Raw genomic sequence first — 19,583 nt, 5'->3', positions numbered from 1 at the left:
CACGTGGAGGGGGAGGGGTGTCCCGATTGTCATTATGACAGAGGGGAAGGGGGAAGGGGGAGGGCTATACACCCCTCCAAACGGAGATTCTCCCGAGGCACACTCCAAACGGAAGAGTATGATGCAGTGGCGGCCGGTGGCGAGGGGCGGCGGCGGGAGCACTTGTTATGTCCGCCTACACCGTGAGTGGCTGGTGGCGTTAGTTCACTTCTGCATTGGCGGGAGCGCTCGTTTCCACACCCGCGCATTCCAGGCGGGCGGTGTTGAAGAAACCAATTTATTGAAATAATCGTCTATCTGTTGTGTTTGGAATGCACCTAGAATGTGCTCCTGCCAATGCGGAAGTAAACTAACACCGCCCGCCACTCGCGGTGTAGGCGGACAAAACAAGCACTCCCGCCGCCGCCCCTCGCCACTGGGTATGACAGATTTCCCAAAAAGCCTTGCAAAATCAGCAAGATGGCGGCGTCCGCGATGAAAGAAGTTCATAAATGTAAGTATTTTCTCAATGAGTAAAGTTTTAAAATGTAAGAAAAACCTTCTTCGGCAAACAATTTTCGCATCTGCTACGTCATCGGCAGCGCCGACTACTGATGACGTACGCGATTGTCGAAGGGGTGTTCCAATTCGGAGGGGTTTACTTTCTGCCCCACCTCTTAGCACTCCGTTTCAAAGGGGTAGGGCTAGAAAGAGAAATGGGATTGGGCCTTACCGTCTGTAGGGGTTCTGTGTCAGGTTGGTTTTGTGATGCCAAGCTAAGGGCTGCCACCCAGGCTACATCTTACTGTTGGGCCCTCTGGCTACCTTCCCATATGGCACCAACTGCATCTGCTGACAGATCCTCAGAACACTCCGACATTAACGCATTTATGTCAAGGAGACAGCGTGATAATGTGTCGGCATCAATGTTTGCTTTGCCAGGCCGATATTTAACATCGAAGTGAAACTCAGCCAGCTGGCCAACCCACCGGTGGCCCACCGTGTTGAGCTTTGCGGTACTGAGAATGTAGGTGAGTGGGTTGTTGTCTGTGAATACTGTGAAGTGAGGGGCATAGAACGAATAGTCATTAAACTTATCACATACTGCCCACTTTGAGGGCCAGGAATTCAAGCTTCCCGCTGTGCAAGTGGTAGTTTTGTTCAGCTGGTGTTAGTGTACGTGATCCATAGCCAATCACCCTCAACCTCCCTTCCTGTTGCTGGTAGAAGACGGCTCCCAGGCCTTTCTGGGAAGCGTCCGTATGGAGTACAAAAGGGCGTGTGAAATCTGGAGAGGCCAGTACAGGGGGAGAGGTGAGCAAGTCAATCAGGCGTTCCAAAACCTGCTGATGTTCTTCAGTCCACTTCACTGGGGTTCGGGATGACAGCTGGGAACCTTTTGTCCTTCCTCTTGGTGCTTTGGGCTGCGGTATGTCTGGCTTTACCTGGAGCAAGTCAGAGTGGGGCTTGGCAATGCGTGAGAAATCCTGTACATATGTTCGGTAATAGCCCAGAAACCCAAGCAACTGCCGAACATCCCCAACTGTTTGTGTTCTGTGTTTAAATACCTGCACGGCTTCCAGGTCCTTCGGATCAGTTTTCGCCCCTTCTGCTGACACCAATCGACCAACATAACGGACCTCTCGGCGGAATATCTCACGTTTCTCAGGCTTTAACTTTACCCCATGACGCTGTAGGGCGTGGAGGACTTTTTGAAGAACTTGCAAATGCTCATCAAAGGATTTGGAGAAGCAGAGAACGTCGTCGAGGTAGGGGATGCAAAGTTCATCATGGAGTGTGTCGAGCATCTCCTCCATACTCCACTGGAATGCTGCTGGGGCGTCATCAAAATGCGTTAGCTTCTCTCAGGGTTAGCATTAGCTCTTTAGCTCTAGCAAAGACACGCTAAAACATCTTTTCCTGTTAGAACCTTTCCAGGCGCAGACTCTTGCTCTTGCTTTATTGTTGTAATTCTCGGTATTTTGACTCTAACTTTACTTATTGCAGCCTTCAGACGATGGTTAAAGTTTATCTCCATAATCTCCGCTACGCGCAGTGATGGCGTCACTTCCAGTTTACCTGCCAGAATTTGTCAAAGAAATTTGAAAACAAAAAGCGGCAACGCTGATTGGCTCAGCCGTTTCATGACCGAGTCGAATTCCCTTCTGTGGGCTCCAACCCAGACTGAGCCCAGCTCCAAAATCCAAACTGGATGAGGAATCGGCGGGGCTGGTTTACGAGGCCAGCCTGGCAGACACCAGTCTCTCTTTTCCCTGAGCACTGCCTGGCAGGCTGCAGTTGAAAAACCTTTTTAGAAGACTTGGATGCATGAAGCTCAATGGAGGACGAACACGAACAAAACAAACAGAGACTAAATCATTCTGGTGGGATTTTTTTTTTTAATCATGAAAATCAAGCACTGCTCATCCCACAGATGCACGATGCTCAGTTCAATTGGAAAAGTTCATATAAAGTGGTTCCCTGAGAGAAAACAGATCATCTTCACAAGTGATTTCAATAAAATATGAGAAAATTAATCTTTCAACACATTCAAGCGGTCAAAGAGTTCCAGATCACAGTGGCTAAGCTAACAGCTGACTCGGCTAGCTAGCTCTCCAGTGGAAGGTTCTCTAGTTCCCCGACGGTGGAAAAGAGATGAAAACGCTGTGCGTTCCCATCAGGGACATGCTAAACCAGAGACCAGCTGGCAGAAAGAAAACTCGACCAAGTGAAACTGATAAAAACATTTACATTCTGCTGTCGACAAAGTTTATAACAGTAATCATGGATTTTATTTATAACGCATTTCACATTTGTAGGCAAATCTCAAATTGCACAATCAAGAAGACAATAAAAATAATGACAAACACAATTAAAAAACAGTAAGACAGTATAAACAGTAAACACAATCAGCAGCAAAATCGATCAGGGAAGGCAGAACGTAGTGAAAAGATTTTCAGCCCTTTTTGAAGAATCCACCGTCTGTGGAGCCTGAGGCGGTCTGGAGGGGGGTCCACAGACGGGGAGCAGCAGCCTCTAAGGCCCTGTCGGCCCTGGTCCTGAGCCCAGTCCTGGGCCGGGTCCTGAGCCGGGTCCTGAGCCGGGTCCTGAGTGGGGCTAACGGTGCAGCTGGCCTGACCGGGTTCTGGGTGGAGGAGGTCAGTGAGGTGGGGGGGGGGGGGGGGGGGGGGGGGGGGGCTGCACCGTGCAGACAGTGGTGGGTAGAGAAGGATTCTGAACTGAAAGCGGAGGTGAACAGGAAGCCAGTGGAGGGTGTGAAGGATGGGGGTGATGTGGTCCCTCATCAGGACCCGGGCAGCGCTGGTCTTTGGAGGCTCCGGCCCGGGACCTGATGAGGACTCTGATGTCGTCAGCATAGCAGTGGAGTTGTATTCCCTGCCTGGTAGGGGGAGCATGTAGATGATGAAGAGGGTTGGACCGAGGACAGAGCCCTGGGGGACACCACAGGGGACAGTGAGGGGGCGGGACTTAGCGTCCCCCAGGGCTACGAACTCAGTCCTTCCTGTGAGGTATGAGTGAAACCACTGGAGGGCGGAGCCAGAGATACCGATGTGTTGGAGGCGGTGAAGGAGGAGGTGGTGATCAACAGGGGGAGAAGGACGAGGAGGGAGGTGGAGCTGGGGTCAGAGGTCATCAGTAGGTCATGTGTGACTCTGATGAGAGCTGTCTCTGAGCCGTGAGAGAGGAGACCGGACTGGAATTTCTCTACAGATTATTTGATTTAACATGGTTGCGGAGCTGGATGGAGACAGTTCTTTCAAGGATTTTGGAGATCAAGGGGAAGATGGAGATGAAGGAGGGTGGAGATGGAGGGTGGAGATGGGTCTGTAGTGTGACAGAGGTTCAGGATCCAGAGTGGGTTTTTTGAGGAGGGGCTTGATGACGGCTGTTTTGAGGCTGGTTGGAACAGTACCGGTTTGAAGGGAGAGAGTGATATTTGTGATCAGCTGACTGATGGAGTGGCAGTGAGCTTTGGGCAGAGGGGAGGGGAGGGGTGGAGGGAGCAGGTGGATGCTGCACTGTGGGGAAGAAGAGAGAGAGCTGTGTGGGGGTGCAGTGTCGCATTGGGACTGAACTGTTGGCGAGAGAGAGAGAAGCCGGATGTTGTCCATTTTAGAGGTGAAGAAGTTCATGAATGTGTTGCCCTGTGTGACTGTTTGGTTGCGGTGAGTCTGAGGGTGGAGCAGGTGGAGACTGAGGGTGGAGCAGGTGTTTGATGGTGGTGAAGAGTTGTATGGAGTTCTTGGGTTAGTGTTCATGATGTTGGTATTGTGCTGACCTGGTCTTGGACAGTTCTTTGGCATATCTGTGTTGATGTTCCCGGTAGGACAACTGATGCCCCGTCAGCCCAGATGAGACCCAGACCCGGTCCAGACCCGGTCCAGGACACGGCCAGTCCTTTTCAGATTTCTCAGCTCGTCTGTGAACCAGGGGGCGGAGCGGGTGGAGGAAACCGTCCTGGTTTTTAGTAGTGTATGAAGGTCCAGTGAAGCCTGAAGGTCGGTACTGAGGTAGTTGTACCCGGGGGGGGGGGGGGGGGGGGGGGGGGCTCAAGGATGGAGAAAACATCCGGCTGTTGTCTGGTCTCAGTAAGACAGAGAATGTTTACATTATTTCCTGTGGAGTCGTTCATGAGTCCAGCTTCGTTCGATAACGACTGAACATTGAAGAGTTCCAGAGTGGAACGGGAGGCGGAGTTCAGTCCGTTTAGGAGGCGAAGGATGCTGTGATCCACTCCGGGTTTTCTGTCCAGCAGACCGCCGTCTTACTGATCTGACTGACAGGTGGAGGAAGACTGAAAGGCCAGAGGTGGTTCTGCTGTTCTGGATTCTGAAGAGGCTCGGCTGAGCGGCTGAATCACTGGAGGATTTATTTTTAATCGTATTTCTGTATTTCACTTTTTAAATTACATCAGGTTCATTTAGACTTCAAAGTTTGACAGAGCTGCAGGGTCAGGGTTTCTTCTGGAGGTTCTTCGGTTCTGTCCGTGTTCCCCGCAGGCCGGCATCTCGTCACACGGACCTCCCTGAGTGGTTGTCAGAGTCTCGACCGTCGTGGCTCGACTGATCGGCTGCAGAGATCAACGGACCGTCAAACGTTCTCACAGACGGTTCTTTAGTTTCTCAAATGGAACCGTAAAACCAAAAGATTGGACACAATCTGGAATTCAAGGCACTTCTAGAACCTGTCACAGATCTGGAACATGGAGGAGTTCTGGAACATGTCAGATCTAGAACAAGTCAGCGTTCTAGATAGGGCTGAACGATATGGGGAAAATATTGAATTGCGATATTTCCCCTCAATATTGCGATTGCGATATAGATTGTGATATTTAATTTAGTCTTTTTTTTAATTATTTGTTTCAAAGTTTAAACATTTCTTTCCCATAGGTTAGTTCTATTTGTTAGAATTAAATATAAAGATATATGACTTGTAACAAACTGAACTTTATGAGAACACTCATTAAAAAATAGAACAAAATCTGTAGATTCAAAATTTAAAAGTCACTAAAAAACAACTTGAGACACGAGGAATGAAGCACCTGCGAAATGCTTTGGCCTGTTCCAGCACTCTGGAGACCATTTTCTCTTTTGATCCCATCTTGCTGGGCTCTCTGTAACGAGGTTCTGCTCAGGGATGCTGGTCCCTCTGCGCCTCAGTCAGAGCTCTTCTTCTTCCAGCTGTGGGACAAGTGTCCCACCAGCTTCCTGCACATCCTGTTGCCCTTGAGACAGTTATTCCTGTTTACATGATCAGGATCTTCCCATTCAAACCACGACCACAGACGACGCTATGACTGCACTTCTACTTCATGCCACTAGGTGTGCTGTTTGCATGTTCAACCTTATTTTACACAGACACCACAGAGGAAGAAGGGATGCAGGGTCTCTGCATGTTCTTAGAAAAGCGTGTGAGCCGGCAAGACGTGGTAATATGTTCAATGATGCGATGCAGCGTTTTTCAATAAAAGAGAAGAACTGAACGATCGTTTCCGCACATTTTATTTACTTAGTAGCAGCTAAACTGTGTCACAAGTAGTTCCTGTACTCAAAAGACCAAAATTCCTTGCAGATAGAACATGCGCAGAACAGTATTTAATGTGCCTTTCGACCACGATATTCTTCTCTCGCTCTCTCTCTCTCTCTCTCTCTCACACACACACGCGCACACGCGCACGGAGCACGGCATTCCTAGGACGTGTTGCTGTTCTACATCTTTCTTAAATCCGCTGCCATTGTGCAAAACGAGGCTCGGTGGTCACGCTGCTCCAGTCAGCGGCACCTTGTTAAACCAGCAGTCTGCACGGCGCCCTCTGATGGAAATATGCGTCATGTGACTGTCCTATCGCGCACCTTGCGATGTGCAAATTGCTTTTTTGCAATATCGCGATTATCGCAAATGCAATATATCGTTCAGCCCTTGTTCTACAGCATGGCAGGGTTCTAGAAGATGATCGAGTTACAGAACAGGACAGATCTGGAACATGACAGGGTTCTACAACATGTCATCTTAAGGTTCCAGGTATTTGAAGAACTGTGAAGGTCTCATACTCACAGGTGACGCCAGAGTCTGATCCAGTTCCCGTAGAACCTAGAGAAACTGAGGAACAAAGCAAACAACGGTTGGAACCACTGGACACATCGGTCTGATTCTCCATCTCAGCTTCCCCCTCGGTGAGAACGTCCAGCGTGGAACCGACTTCAGCTGCTGGAGGATCTACAGAGAACCGACTCCGAGGAGGAAGATGCTCCGACGGAGCCTGAACGGTGTTCCTGTTGTCATGGTAACACTCACCACTTAACAGAGGGACGGACACAGGGGCTCCATCGGTACCTACACACACACACACACACACACACACACACACACACACACATTAGGACCTGCTTGTTCAGTGACACTGTATCTCATGTTGTGACTGAGTGGAGGGAAACACTGACCGTTGGGGACCTCAGTCGTCGGTACACCAGTTGACACTGACACACACACACACACACACACACACACATCAGAGAGCTGCACCACAACAACCTGCTCGTCTCTACTGTCTTCTGTCCAGAGAGAAAAAACTAACTCACCATTCATGAGAGGCTGATCCACGCTTCCTGAAAACACACAAACACACACACACACACACACACACACACACAGGCTGAAACTCTACACAGGGCCGTTTCTCACTCACCACATGCACCTTCCTTTGTTTGACCATGCTAACGTCAGTTAGCATTAGCGTTAGCATGGTTTCCATTGAGCTGACCTCCAGAGGAGGAACTTACCCAGAGAGCTACTCGCAGCTGTGAACAGACACAAAACAAATGGTTTCATCCGGGGTCAGAGGTCGTCTCATCATCGTCAGGACATCACAGGAACACGAGCAGAGCAGCGACGGTCGATAGAACTCATCATCTTACCTGAGTCGGTTCCTTCATCTCCTGTAAACACAGAGAACCGAGACAGATTTTACCCATCATGACGTCTTAAAAGCCACCAGCCATCTGACCTTTGACCCCGTGGAGGCAGGAAAGCTGCTTCAGGTCAATGATTGACAGGTGATCGACCTTTGATTCCTTTTAGACGTTTATTATAAACTTTGATCCAGTTTATGAGTTTATGACGTGTCCAATTTTTTAAATGAAAAGCTAGCATTAGCACACGTTAGCCGCTGACAGCATGCTACATTCAAACTCAGTTCCTTTGTCTCAGCCTGGTAGCATTAGCAAGACTTGGCTAGTAATAGCATTCTACGCTAGCACCCCGTGCCCCTCTTTACCTCCGCATGGGGATTGGCATTGGCACTGGCATCTGCATTGGCATGGGCGTTGGCATTGGCATTTTATACATCCTTTCTTGCAAAGAACCCTCAGAATAACAGCGACGAGCCCAGCCCCGACCAGGATCCCGACCACGACCACGGCCCCAACAATCACCCCGGTGGAGGAATCATCAGGCGTTTCATTCGGATCAAGCGTGCGATCTGGAACACAGAACATCCTCATGAATTCTCTCCTGAGAACTCCAAAACCAAAACACATTCCCAGTTTTTCCATCTCATCTATGAGCAAACTACGAGCAAACTAGAGGATAGTTTAGATGATTTAATGAAAGATTCAAATGAAAATAAAGCACTTATACTCTGTAGTGATTTTAACATCGACCTTTTAAAGGTATCTACACATAAACAAACTTCAGACTTTCTGGATATATTATACAGCAGAGGACTATACCCATTGATTACAAAGCCTGGTAGAGTTACATCATTCAGTGCAACACTAGTTGATAATATTTCCACAAATGTTCTGGATAACAGCATTACTAGTGGCCTTGTGATAAGTGATATAAGTGATCATTTATCTGTATTTGTAACATATAAATATGAACTACAAGGAAATAATACAGAAAATTGTCGTAGATTTAAAAGGATGAGGACTCATGACTGAATAAATTCTTTTAGAAATGATCTCTTAAAACAGCAGTGGAATGGGGTTTACACAAATGAAGTAAATACTGCATATTTTACTGTCATTTTTACAATGTTATTTAGCTCTTTACGATCAGCACTGTCCATTAGTTCTATGTAAGCGTAAAACTTCTAACAAAAATCCCTGGATATCAAGGAGCCTACAAAATGCATGTAAAAAGAAAAATAAACTTTATAGAGAATTCATAAAATCCAAAACAGAAACTGCTGGAAAAAATATAAAGTGTACAAAAATAAGTTAACCAATATATTGAGAAAGGCAAAAAAAGAATATTATAATGCAATTCTACAAGAAAATAAAATTAATATTAAGGGTACATGGAACATTTTAAATAGTGTAATGGGTTATAAATCCAGCGCATTAGACCTACCCAATCATTTTATTAAGGACAGTAAGGTGATTAATAACATGAATGAAGTGGCAAATGAATTTAACTCTTGTTTTGTAAATGTTGGGCCTAATTTGGCAAATGATATTATAAAAAATGGGGGTCAAATAGATAGTGGCTGGAAAATGGATGATAAGGTGATGCAATCAATGTTTCTTAGTGAGATTAGTGGAAACCAGATTATCTCAGTGGTAGCTAATGCAAAAAATAAGATGTCAACTGACAGTGATGGAATAGACATGAAAATAGTAAAAATGACGACTGACTGTATAATTAAACCACTTTATGTTTATAATCTTTCATTCAAAACAGGTGTTTTTCCAGATGAGATGAAAACAGCAAAGGTCATTCCACTTTTCAAGGCAGGAGATAAACACAGCTTTAATAATTACAGGCCGGTATCTTTACTTTCTCAACTTTCAAAGTGTTAGAAAAATTGTTTGTTAAAAAATTAGATAACTTTATTGAAAAACAATATATTAAGTGAGAGTCAATATGGTTTTCAGACTAATCGGTCCACTCCTTTGGCAATAATGGAAATAATAGAAGAAATCACAACAGCAACTGACAGAAGGAAATATACAATAGGAGTATTCATTGACCTAAAGAAGGCATTTGACACAATAGATCATTCAATTCTATTTGCTAAATTGAACACATATGGTGTGAGGGGAGTCGCTCTAAATTGGTTAACTAGTTATTTACATAACAGACAACAATATGTGCATTTTGCTGGTAACACATCAGAATGTTTGAAGATTGAATGTGGGGTCCCACAAGGTTCGGTGTTGGGGCTGAAACTTTTCATTTTATATATCAATGATATTTGTGATGTTTCTGATCTGTTACGGTTCGTTTTGTTTGCAGATGACACAAATTTTCCTGTTCAGGAGATCATTTAAAAACGTTATCTAAAAAAATTGAAAGTGAAATGATGAAACTTAAAATTTGGTTCGACGTAAATAAGTCATCGTTAAAATTGACAAAAACGAAGTTTATGGTTTTTGCTAAAAGAAATAAAGTTGAAGTCTCATTATCCATTAATGGAGTGAATATTGAGAAGGTATCGGAATTTAAGTTTTTGGGAATCATATTGGATGAAAATTTGTCATGGAAATCACATGTATTATATGTTGAAAAGAAGTTGTCAAAGAATATTTTTATATTGAACAAAATCAAGTATGTTTTAGATCGTAACACAGTGAGAATCTTATATTGCTCACTTACATTGCCTTATTTGAGTTATTGTGCAGAAATGTGGGGTAAAACATATGAGCAGAATAATGACTTTGTTCTTACTGCAGAAAACAGCAATCAGAGTCATTCATAAAGTTAAATCTGGAGAACATACTAATGGTTTATTTATTAAATCAGGGTTATTGAAACTTACAGAGATTATAGAACTTCAGACCTTAGTAATTATGTTTAAAGCCAAAAATAGACTTTTACCAGAAAATCTGCGAAACTCGTTTGTGTTTACCACAGAAGATAAAAATCATAGAAGAAGATTTAATTTTAGGCACCAAGTTGCTCGGACCACTATGAAACATGTGTATTTCAGTTGTTGGTGTAAGAATATGGAATTCTCAATTACAAGATTTAAAAGGTTGTACAGATAATTATAGATTGAAGAAAATGTATAAACAAAGGAAAAATTGTCAATATGGACTTGAAATTTAAATTGAATGTTAATGATGATGATGATGATGATGATGAATAGTTTTGAGCTTTGTTATATTCAGAGTGCTGTTGGTGAGATTAGACTTTTTTTTCTTTTTAATTTTGAAATTGAATGTGTTCAAGTAGGGGCAGGAAAATATAAAAATTGTTTTCTTCTTGCTGCTCCTTTCCAATCATGGAGGTGTTGATTTGAAAAAATGCAGAGTGCATTGATTCACAATTTATATTTTTCACTTTCATGGAAGGAACAAAATAAATTAAAAATAAATAAATAAATAAATAAATAAATTCATTGTATTGCTACATGCCATTGATGATTGTTCCTCTTGTAGCCTATGTACCCTGTGTTTATATATGAATTGTATGTAGATACAAGAAACTGTCTGTCCTATCTAGGGTACAAGTACTTTTTCGATACCTCACGCACGGTACCGGTTCCTGAACGGTACTTTTTTCAGTACCTGCCTTCATGGCGCACAGACGACGCCATGACTGCATTTGCACTTCCTGCCACTAGGTGTGCTGTTTGCATGTTCAACCTTATTTTACACAGACACCACAGAGGAAGAATGGCGCTGCAGCTGCTGCAGGCCCCCCTGCATGTTGTGAGAAAAATAGTGAGAGCGGTAAGACGTGGTCACATGTTCAATGATGCAATGCAGCGTTTTTTTCAGTAAAAGAGAAGAACTGAACGATCGTTTCCGCGCGTTTATTGACCGCGCAGCCACTTTAAGAACCGAAACCGATCCCCGTACGCACGTCTCTTGTTTGGTACCGGTATATACCCAAGTTTTTCGGTCGGTACCACTGAGGTACCGTTTAAACGGTACCCAGCCCTAGTCCTATCTCCTTCTCTTTCTGTCCCCTCACCCCAACCGGAACAGCAGAAAGCCGCCACCTCTGAGCCTCTGAGGTTCTGCAAAGGTTTCTTCCCGTTAAAAGGGAGTTTTTCCTTTCCACCGTCGCTTATGCTTGCTCATGTGGATCTGTTGGGTTTCTCTGCAAAAGTGTCTAGAAACCACCATGTTGTAATTGGCACTTCATAAATAAAGCTGAATTGAATTGAAATGAATTGAATTAATGGTTCCTACCCCAACGCGTCTCGTTGTCGAAACCCGTTGCTTCATGGAAGATACGACAGGTGTAATCAGACTGGTCGGACTTTAGAATCTCCACCCAGTCCCTCTGCTGGAAGGTGTCGTCTTCGTTGGGACGGACGCCGGTGGTCTCCAAGCCGTCGGCCGGTTCCAGGACGCGTCCGTTCCTCTTGATCTGCAGGACGATGTCTTTGGGATAGAACCCGGTGGCCATGCACCTCAGAACCAAGTTGTCCGGCTTCTTGGAAGGGGTGGCATAGATGAACACTTCGGGAGGTTCTGGGGACGGAAACATTTCAGAAAGACGCAATTTGACCATTGACGACTCGGGGAACTAGATCCCTCATGTTCCAGTGGATTCAGGGAACTAGATCCCTCGTGTTTCAGTCACTATGAGTTTGGTTTTCCACTGCAGGTAATAAAGCTTCACTGAGTTCTTCAGGGAAAAGAAAAGAACTGTGACATTGGGACATTTACAATCAAAGAGTACTCTATTACTCTGATTGGTCCATACCATCTGTTGAAGGTCTACTGCAGCTTGTATCGTCTCTACCTGGACTTTCTCTCTGAACTATATGAAACATCGTGATCGTCTGGTTTGGACTCTGCTTTGGACTCTGGAGGACTTTGGCGTCACTGTAGCAGATTCTTATGGTAAACCTGTCGGGTTATTAAATAAGAGTCTTTGCGGTACGTTTCCTGCCTGGCTGAAGAACAGACGACCTGGACGTCACTTACTGGCTTCTCTCAGCTGTTTCTCTCCGTACGTGACGAACTTGGTCAGCCAGTCCATGCACTCCTTCTCCAGGTAGCCCTTGGTGTACTCCTTCAGCACCGGCACGTTGTCCCACTTCCTCTTGGTGGGCTCGGCCGCCGCGATGGGGGCCACCCACACCTGGTGCTCGTCGTCGAAGGACAGGAAGTCGTTCCCGTCGTAGTTGTACATGTCAACGCCGCGGACGAACTTCAGCGAGCCGTCGTCCTGGCGTTCGCCTTCGCAGCCGTGTAACCACTGCAGGACGTGGACGTCTGAGGGAAGACGGCAAGCAAGTGAGCATAGGTTTTGGTGTCTCGTTTTGAGGACAGCGAGACGGAGACGGGACGGAGCTTACCGTTCTCGCTCTGGTTCATTCTCTTCATCAGGATGTCGATGTTGACCTTGAACCACTGCTGCTTGCTCTTCCGGGACTGCGTCCCCTTGTCCCAGTAGTCGGCCGGGAGCTTGTCCTTCATCCAGTCCTGCTTGGGGACCTTCTGCTGGTTGCTGCTGTCAAAGTAGTCGATCATCTTGTGGTTCAGTCGACCCATGGCCGTGAACTCATGGATGCCCGGCAGGTCCACCGGTTTGGACAGAGCCGTGTAGATGTAGGTCAGCTTCTGGATCTCTGGAAACCACACAGTCGTTTCTGTTAGACGCCTGAAGCCTCGTCCAGACGACAGGACTGAAGGGTCAGAGGTCATCAACCTGGCAACGCGTCACACTGCGCCGCACAAAAACCATCCTGAGATCTACATTTTACACCAGAAGCAGTTTCTGCAAAAACAATTCAGTCATTAGACGATAAAACAGAAACACTGTTCTGGAAAACTGGAAGGTTCCAGAGGAAATATTACTTTTTACCAACAGTAATCTGTGTGTGTGTGTGTGTGTGTGTGTGTGTGTGTGTGTGTGTGTGTGTGTAACCCCGTCATATTCACTGTGAGCTCTGAGCTGAGATCAGCCATGACAGACTCAGCAGGTGTGTCTGTTGCCATGGAGACCAGCTGCACTCAGCAGCCATGACAGTGAATCAGCAGTTTTTCACCCAGTTTGTATGGTTGAAGAAATGGCGTTTCTCCAGAACTGAGAGGTCAAATTGTTTTTTTTTAAACTGTAACCGTCAGAAGCTTTTCATGGATTTATCCTAAAAATTTCATGTCAGTAGGATCGTCCATGTAGCCACAGCCAGTTTGTGAGGAGATGGGAGAAAATTCTGCACTCTCCTCAAACAAATGCATCTGCAGAGAGAACCGTTGGAGGTAAAGATAAAATGAAAGGATTGACAGAATCACAAGGAAAATACCTACCTTTTGATGTATAACTTGGGAAGACTGAGTCAGAAATGTTATCTCCAGAACAAGAGAAACACCTTTTTTGGCTTAAATAGTGAGCCTCTCCAAAACACACCCACTATAAACTCCAGAAAGGGCTGGAATTCTCACCTCACTTTCGCTGAATCCCATTTCACCCCTTACCCTCCCCCTTGGCCCTACCCCTCGTTTTGCGCATTCACATGGAGGGGTAGGGTGTCCCAATTGTCATTTTGACGTAGGGGTAGGGCCAAGGGGGAGGGCTATTCACCCCTCCAAACGGAGATTCTACCGAGGCACACTTCAAACGGAGGGGTATGATCCAGTGGCGGTTGGCGGCGAGGGGCGCTTGTTTTGTCCGCCTACACCGCGACTGGCGAGCGGGGTTAGTTCACTTCCACATTGGCAGGAGCGGTCGTTTCCACACCGCGCATTCCAAACACAACAGATAGACGATTATTTTCAATAAACTGGTTTCTTCAACACCGCCCGCCTGGAATGCGCGGGTGGGAAACGAGCGCTCCCGTTTATGTTTTATATGTTTAACATTGGGGAAAATGGTCAAACTTGCAAATTAGTCTAGAAAAATCAATATAAAAAAAGAATCGTGATCGTGTTTGTGATATTGATTTAAAAAAAATCGTGATATGATATTTTTGCCATATCGCCCACCCCGACCAGAAAGAGAAATGGGATTGGGACTTAGAAGCTCACAGTTTAAATTTGGTGAAAGATTTTGAAATGAGGTTTTCACATCTGGATAGAGGACAAAAATGGAAACATTTTCATATTTTAATGGCGTCTGTATGTAATGGTGCGTTCACACCGGACGCGAATAGCGTGGCGAGAGCAGCCGATTTACATAGAAAATATATGGTTTTCGCGCGGCCAGGAAGCGGCGAGCAGTCACGCGGCGCGAATTCAGCGAATTGAGTGGCGGCCGCTCCGCCGCTCTACTCACGCGAACCGCGCGGCGGCCGCGCGAACCGCTCTACTCGCGCCGCTGAAAGTTTGGAATGTTGAACTTTTGAGCGAATTCGCAAGCGGCGAACCAATCACAGAGCCGCTCTATATGACGGACCGGAGCCCTGGGAAACGCCAGAAATGGAGGAGAAACTGATCACAGCGGTCGGCGCTCGCCCTGAGCCCTTTGTTGTATTTTTATCGGGACAGGAACAAAAAGGAGCTTGGAGGAAGACCAGCGAGGAGGCCGGGTCCCGGTGACCTGAGGAGACAGACTGTGGTGAAACGGTGTTACTGTTAGTTAAACATTGAGTTCACTGAGAGGTCGGGTCCCCGGGGGAACCGAGCGCCGAAGCGGGACAGCAGCTCGTCAAACTGACCCGGGAGAGACGGAAGTCCCGCTGAAGGCATCCTTCATCCCGGCGCAGCTCCTGGAGTAAACGGTGAAACTCACCGTACTCTGAACGCCGCTGCAAAATATTCTGAATCCAGACACGTCGCCTGGACTCGCCACCACGTCGTTATCGGGTTTATCAAGCAAATAAACAGATCGCCGGCGACAGAGACGCAAATTCCCCGGCAGCCGCTGCCGGGTCACAAAATGCACAGACGGCCAACCAGGGGCGAATCGTGCTGCGCTGCTCGCGTCCGGCGTGAACACACCATGAAAGTATGGTGAAGCATGACGGACTTGTTACCTAGCGTCAATACATCTGAACACCGTCAAACAAATCACACCGAGACGGAGACAACACCTGAACCGAGAAGGAGACGCTGTAGTTCTGAGCTCCAGCATGAGAGAGGAAACAAACAACAGCTGGAGTTTGCTGCGAAAAGTGTTTGAAAAATGTGGTTGGTCCACAGCGTCATGGCGGCTGACAGGCGGAGCCAGAAGCTGCGTTCATAACGACTTCGTGGTAAACAGACACCAACAATCACCACGAGGGTTGAAATGGCCTCACAGTGAAAGGAGCCTGGAAAACACCTTTAACACACCTGTAATAACCTCCTGCTCGGGTGTAGATTGGAACTAATAATTAACTGACTGAGTAGTAAATGTTGACTTTGCTCTGACGACTCTGGCCGTCGGGTTTAACTCAGTGGTTTGATGAACGACTTCGCCTCTGGAAAAGCTGAGAAACAGGCTCGAAGAAGACGAAGATTTGAGGAGAAAATTTGGATTTAACAAGTTTATTTACTGTTTTATAGTTTTCAGCTTTAATTATTCTACTTTACATGAGATTTACGCCGTGTCTGTTGTTTTAGTCACACGTCTTCATCTAAATAATTGTTCTAGCATTGATTTGTGTTTTTATTTTCTGCTTTTGTGTAGTTTCATTTAAATTAAGTATTATTTATTTGAGAGATTTTTGTTGTATTTTAAGTTCAACTATGTAGGAAATACATTTTGTTTTCACTTATTTTATTATCTTTAACGGGCCTGTGACATTCAGGGTCTCTGTTAAACTGGTCTGTTTTAATGTTGAGTGTAAATAACAGCAGCTTTTATTCAGGCGTGTTAATCAAGATAAACTGATCTGTGAACGCGGAAGGGAGGCGCGCTCCCGAGGCAGGGGTTGATAACTTTGACAACACCTGCAATAAAAACACCTGGACAGAATCCACACCTTCCCGAGGCTGGCTTCACAAACACTCTGTTTAAACAGTAAAATCTGAGAGAACAACACTGAGAGGAAGAGAAATAAAGACTTTATGTTGTTTCTAAAAGAAGAAATCTATATTTTAATCTCACCCTGAGTAACATCTGGACATTTACATGGATTTCAAGAAGAATTCTGAATAATGTGTTAATAACGTTATGGAAACAGAAACTACTTGTGAAAATAAACTTCTATCAACTTTAGGAAAAAACTTTGAAAACAACGTTGGATTTTAAAGACATCTTTGGTATTTTCACTTTCGCTTTTCCGGGTTTGAGAATAAAGGAGGAACTTACCGCAGTTTACCGCCACAGCTGTCCCCAAGAGGACGAGCAGAAAGAGGGGGGACATGTTGACCGTCCAGGCGGACCCCGTCCCGCTCCCCGGACCAGCTTTATTCGCCTTCAGGGCCGACTCTCCCGCCGGAGTGACTCCGCTCGAAGCGTCTGCTGCTCGGTCTCCGCTTCCTGCTTCTGCCCGCTGCCAGATGCCTTCAGGGTCCCTGGGACAAACGGGGCGGTGCTGCGTTCAAGGACCGCGGCGGCTGCGCACTCAAATCTGCTGCTGCCGTCTGTGAACGCAGCGCCACTAAATTATTCATTTTTATTTAAAAGAACTTCCCTCTGGCTTGATAAAGTATTTTTATTGTATATAAATACAAAACATATAAAAACAGAAATGAAAACTTATGAAAACTACAAATAAAAATAAATTAACACTTACAATAAATCACAATGGAAATATAACATTTTAAAAATAGCAATGAACTACATGAGATAGAAATTAAATCCCCAAATTCCAAGAAAAGCATAAAAATTTAAATTAAAAATAGAAATTTCCAAATAACAATGAAAAAATACTCACAAACAAAAATGAAAAATCTTGAAAATAGGAGTAAAAAACATATAAACCATAATGGCGCAATGGTTTGAGAGTGTAGGAATATTCAGCAAAGAAACTAAAATCTCAAAAAGACGGAAAACGTTGAAAAAGTGTTTTGCCACTCGGCGGCCAATCAGAGGACGAGCTGCCTGTTGCTAGGCAGCTTTCATGAGAGCAGGATGTGAGCCTGAACTTCCTGTTGTGTTGGCAGAGCAGTGTTGGAGCAAAGCGGCCAAATCATGAAACCTTGAATAACTGACCCAAAAAATGCTTCTGTTCGAAACAAAAATAACCTTCAACAAAAAAGAATGATTTAAGAAATGTATTGGTTTTAGAAAGTGCTTCACCCTCTGCCAAACAAACAAAAACAGAAGCCCACATTACTGAACTGAATGATGAAACTCCTCACAGTAGCAGCTGCTGCCTTTAATCACCAACTACTCACACACAGTCTTTATTTATTTTCCAACCGGTCCTGAACAGCATGGAAGCAGCAGAATGGAGGTCTGGCTGCTGTAATGTGCCCGAAAGATTTGACTCATGCTAACATGCTGCTTTTTTAATTTATTTTATTAATTTTGAGTACTGACATTGCTGGACTGACAGGGGGACAGAAAGTGGAAGAAACAAACAAGTGAACAGACAAGTAAACAACAACAAAAGGGGGTGAAGAGAAGGAAGAGAGAGCGAGGATAGACAATTTTTTTTTTCTTTTAACTCCAGCCTTTGGGCTGCTGCTCCTACATAAAGACATGACGGAAGACATCTTACTGACTTCTGTTGGAGAACACAGCTGGTCGTGAACTGGGGCGTGAAGCCGAGGATCCAGGTGTCAAATTACACCAAAGCATCAGGATAGGCCTACTACAGATCACGATTAGTCTAACCCACAAGAGAACAAGGGAAACGAGTCCACAGGTAGAATGTGAAGAGGGATGAAAGATCAGTGTGATAATGCAAATGTGACAGTGACAGTGATCATGCATATATGACCTCTGACCCCTGAGAAGATCAGAAGCAGGCCAGAGAGGCACTCAGGGCCCAGACAGCCGGCGGCCGTTCCAGAGTCCAGATCCAAGCCCCTCCCCCAGGCAGACCCACGCTCCGGTCCAGAAGAGGGCAGACGAAAGCCCCGGCCGGGAACCCCGGCGGCCCCGGGCCCCAGGGAGCCAGGACCGGCAGGAGCTTCTCCTGGAGATGCTCTGCTGTTCTTCACGTTTCACTGTCATGTCAGCAAAGAGCCGGTGTGTGTGTGTGTGTGTGTGTGTGTGTGTGTGTGTGTGTGTGTGTGTGTGTGTGTGTGTGTGCGCGCGCGCATTTGTTCGGGTTCATGAATGAAATGATCATATTTTCTGTGTATAAGACTTGGGGGTTTCTCAGGTTCCATACTATAAAAATCAGACAGATTAAAAAAGGATGGATGCTGTTTTTATTTTAACTGACAATAAAGTCTATTCTATTCTATTCTATTCTATTCTATTCTATTGTTTTCTATTCTTTTCTCTTTGCGATGAAGCACCACAGTGGAGGAGAAATGATGGATGATTTCAAACAAAAGCTTCTTCAGCTTCTCCGTCAGTTTTCATTTTATTACAGATTTGATTCAATAAAACTGAAAAAGAAAATTGAAATAAAAAAAAACAGTAGAGTTTCCATTCTGCGTCAGTGGATCAGTGAAAAGCTTCAGAACCAGAAACAGACCCTGCTGAATGAATGAAGAGCTTAACAACATTATCAGTAGCTAAAGGCTAAAAGCCCATCCCGACCACCCCCTCTCCTCCCACCTCCACCTGCCTTCCTCCCCCTCACAGTCCCCCCCCCCTCACAGTGTCGCCCTCCCCTCCCCCTCCTCTCCCCCCTCGCCCCCCCTCCTCCCCCCATCGGTCCACTGGTTCCTCCCGAACCGGAACACGAAGCCCCCCTTCTCCCGGCCGGCGGCCTGCAGTCCCCCCGCCATGGAGGTGAGGGGGTCGTTCCTCCGCCAGCCCTCCTCCCCCTCCCCCCCCCTCCTGGTAGTGGAGGCTCTCCAGGGACTGGCTCCCCCCGGGGAAGGGGGACAGCGGCTGGACGCTCAGGTCCCCCCTCTGGGCCCTCAGCAGTGGCTCCTCCCCCTGTAGCCACCGAGCCAGGCCTCAGGGTCCTCCCTCTGGTCCTCCCAGTCCTCCTGGTCCTCCGAGTCCCCCTGATCCTCGTGGTCCTCTGGATCCTCCTGGTCGTCCTGATCCACCGGGTCTATCAGGTCCTGCAGGTCTACCTGGTCGTCCTGGTCCACTGGGTCCACCAGGTCCTGCAGGTCCGCCTGGTCCTCGGTGCCGGCCTGGAGGCGGAGGAGCGTGGACTCCAGGTCAGGGGGGTCCTC

The 19,583-nt window shown here is 46.2% G+C and overlaps 1 protein-coding gene across 1 annotated transcript; it reads right to left on the bottom strand.

Annotated features, from left to right (window-relative positions):
* Positions 1-2,364: 2,364 nt before the first annotated feature.
* Positions 2,365-16,825, bottom strand: LOC115409193 (H-2 class I histocompatibility antigen, Q10 alpha chain-like). The gene is made up of 12 exons (XM_030120251.1): positions 16,639-16,825; positions 12,761-13,033; positions 12,387-12,677; positions 11,643-11,927; positions 7,775-7,978; positions 7,416-7,436; positions 7,281-7,298; positions 7,080-7,106; positions 6,942-6,977; positions 6,796-6,834; positions 6,556-6,600; positions 2,365-5,071 (listed from the first exon to the last, which is right to left on the bottom strand). Exons 1-12 carry the CDS (start codon positions 16,691-16,693, stop codon positions 5,013-5,015), a joined length of 1,353 nt encoding a protein of 450 aa, XP_029976111.1. The 5' UTR covers positions 16,694-16,825; the 3' UTR covers positions 2,365-5,012.
* Between the last annotated feature and the right edge of the window lie 2,758 nt (positions 16,826-19,583).

This window comes from Salarias fasciatus, chromosome 22 (genome assembly GCF_902148845.1).
Source record: "Salarias fasciatus chromosome 22, fSalaFa1.1, whole genome shotgun sequence".
Classification (NCBI taxonomy): Eukaryota; Metazoa; Chordata; class Actinopteri; order Blenniiformes; family Blenniidae; genus Salarias; species Salarias fasciatus.
The sequence above is the reverse complement of the archived record's forward strand: the minus strand, read 5'-3'. Positions and strand labels throughout refer to the sequence as shown.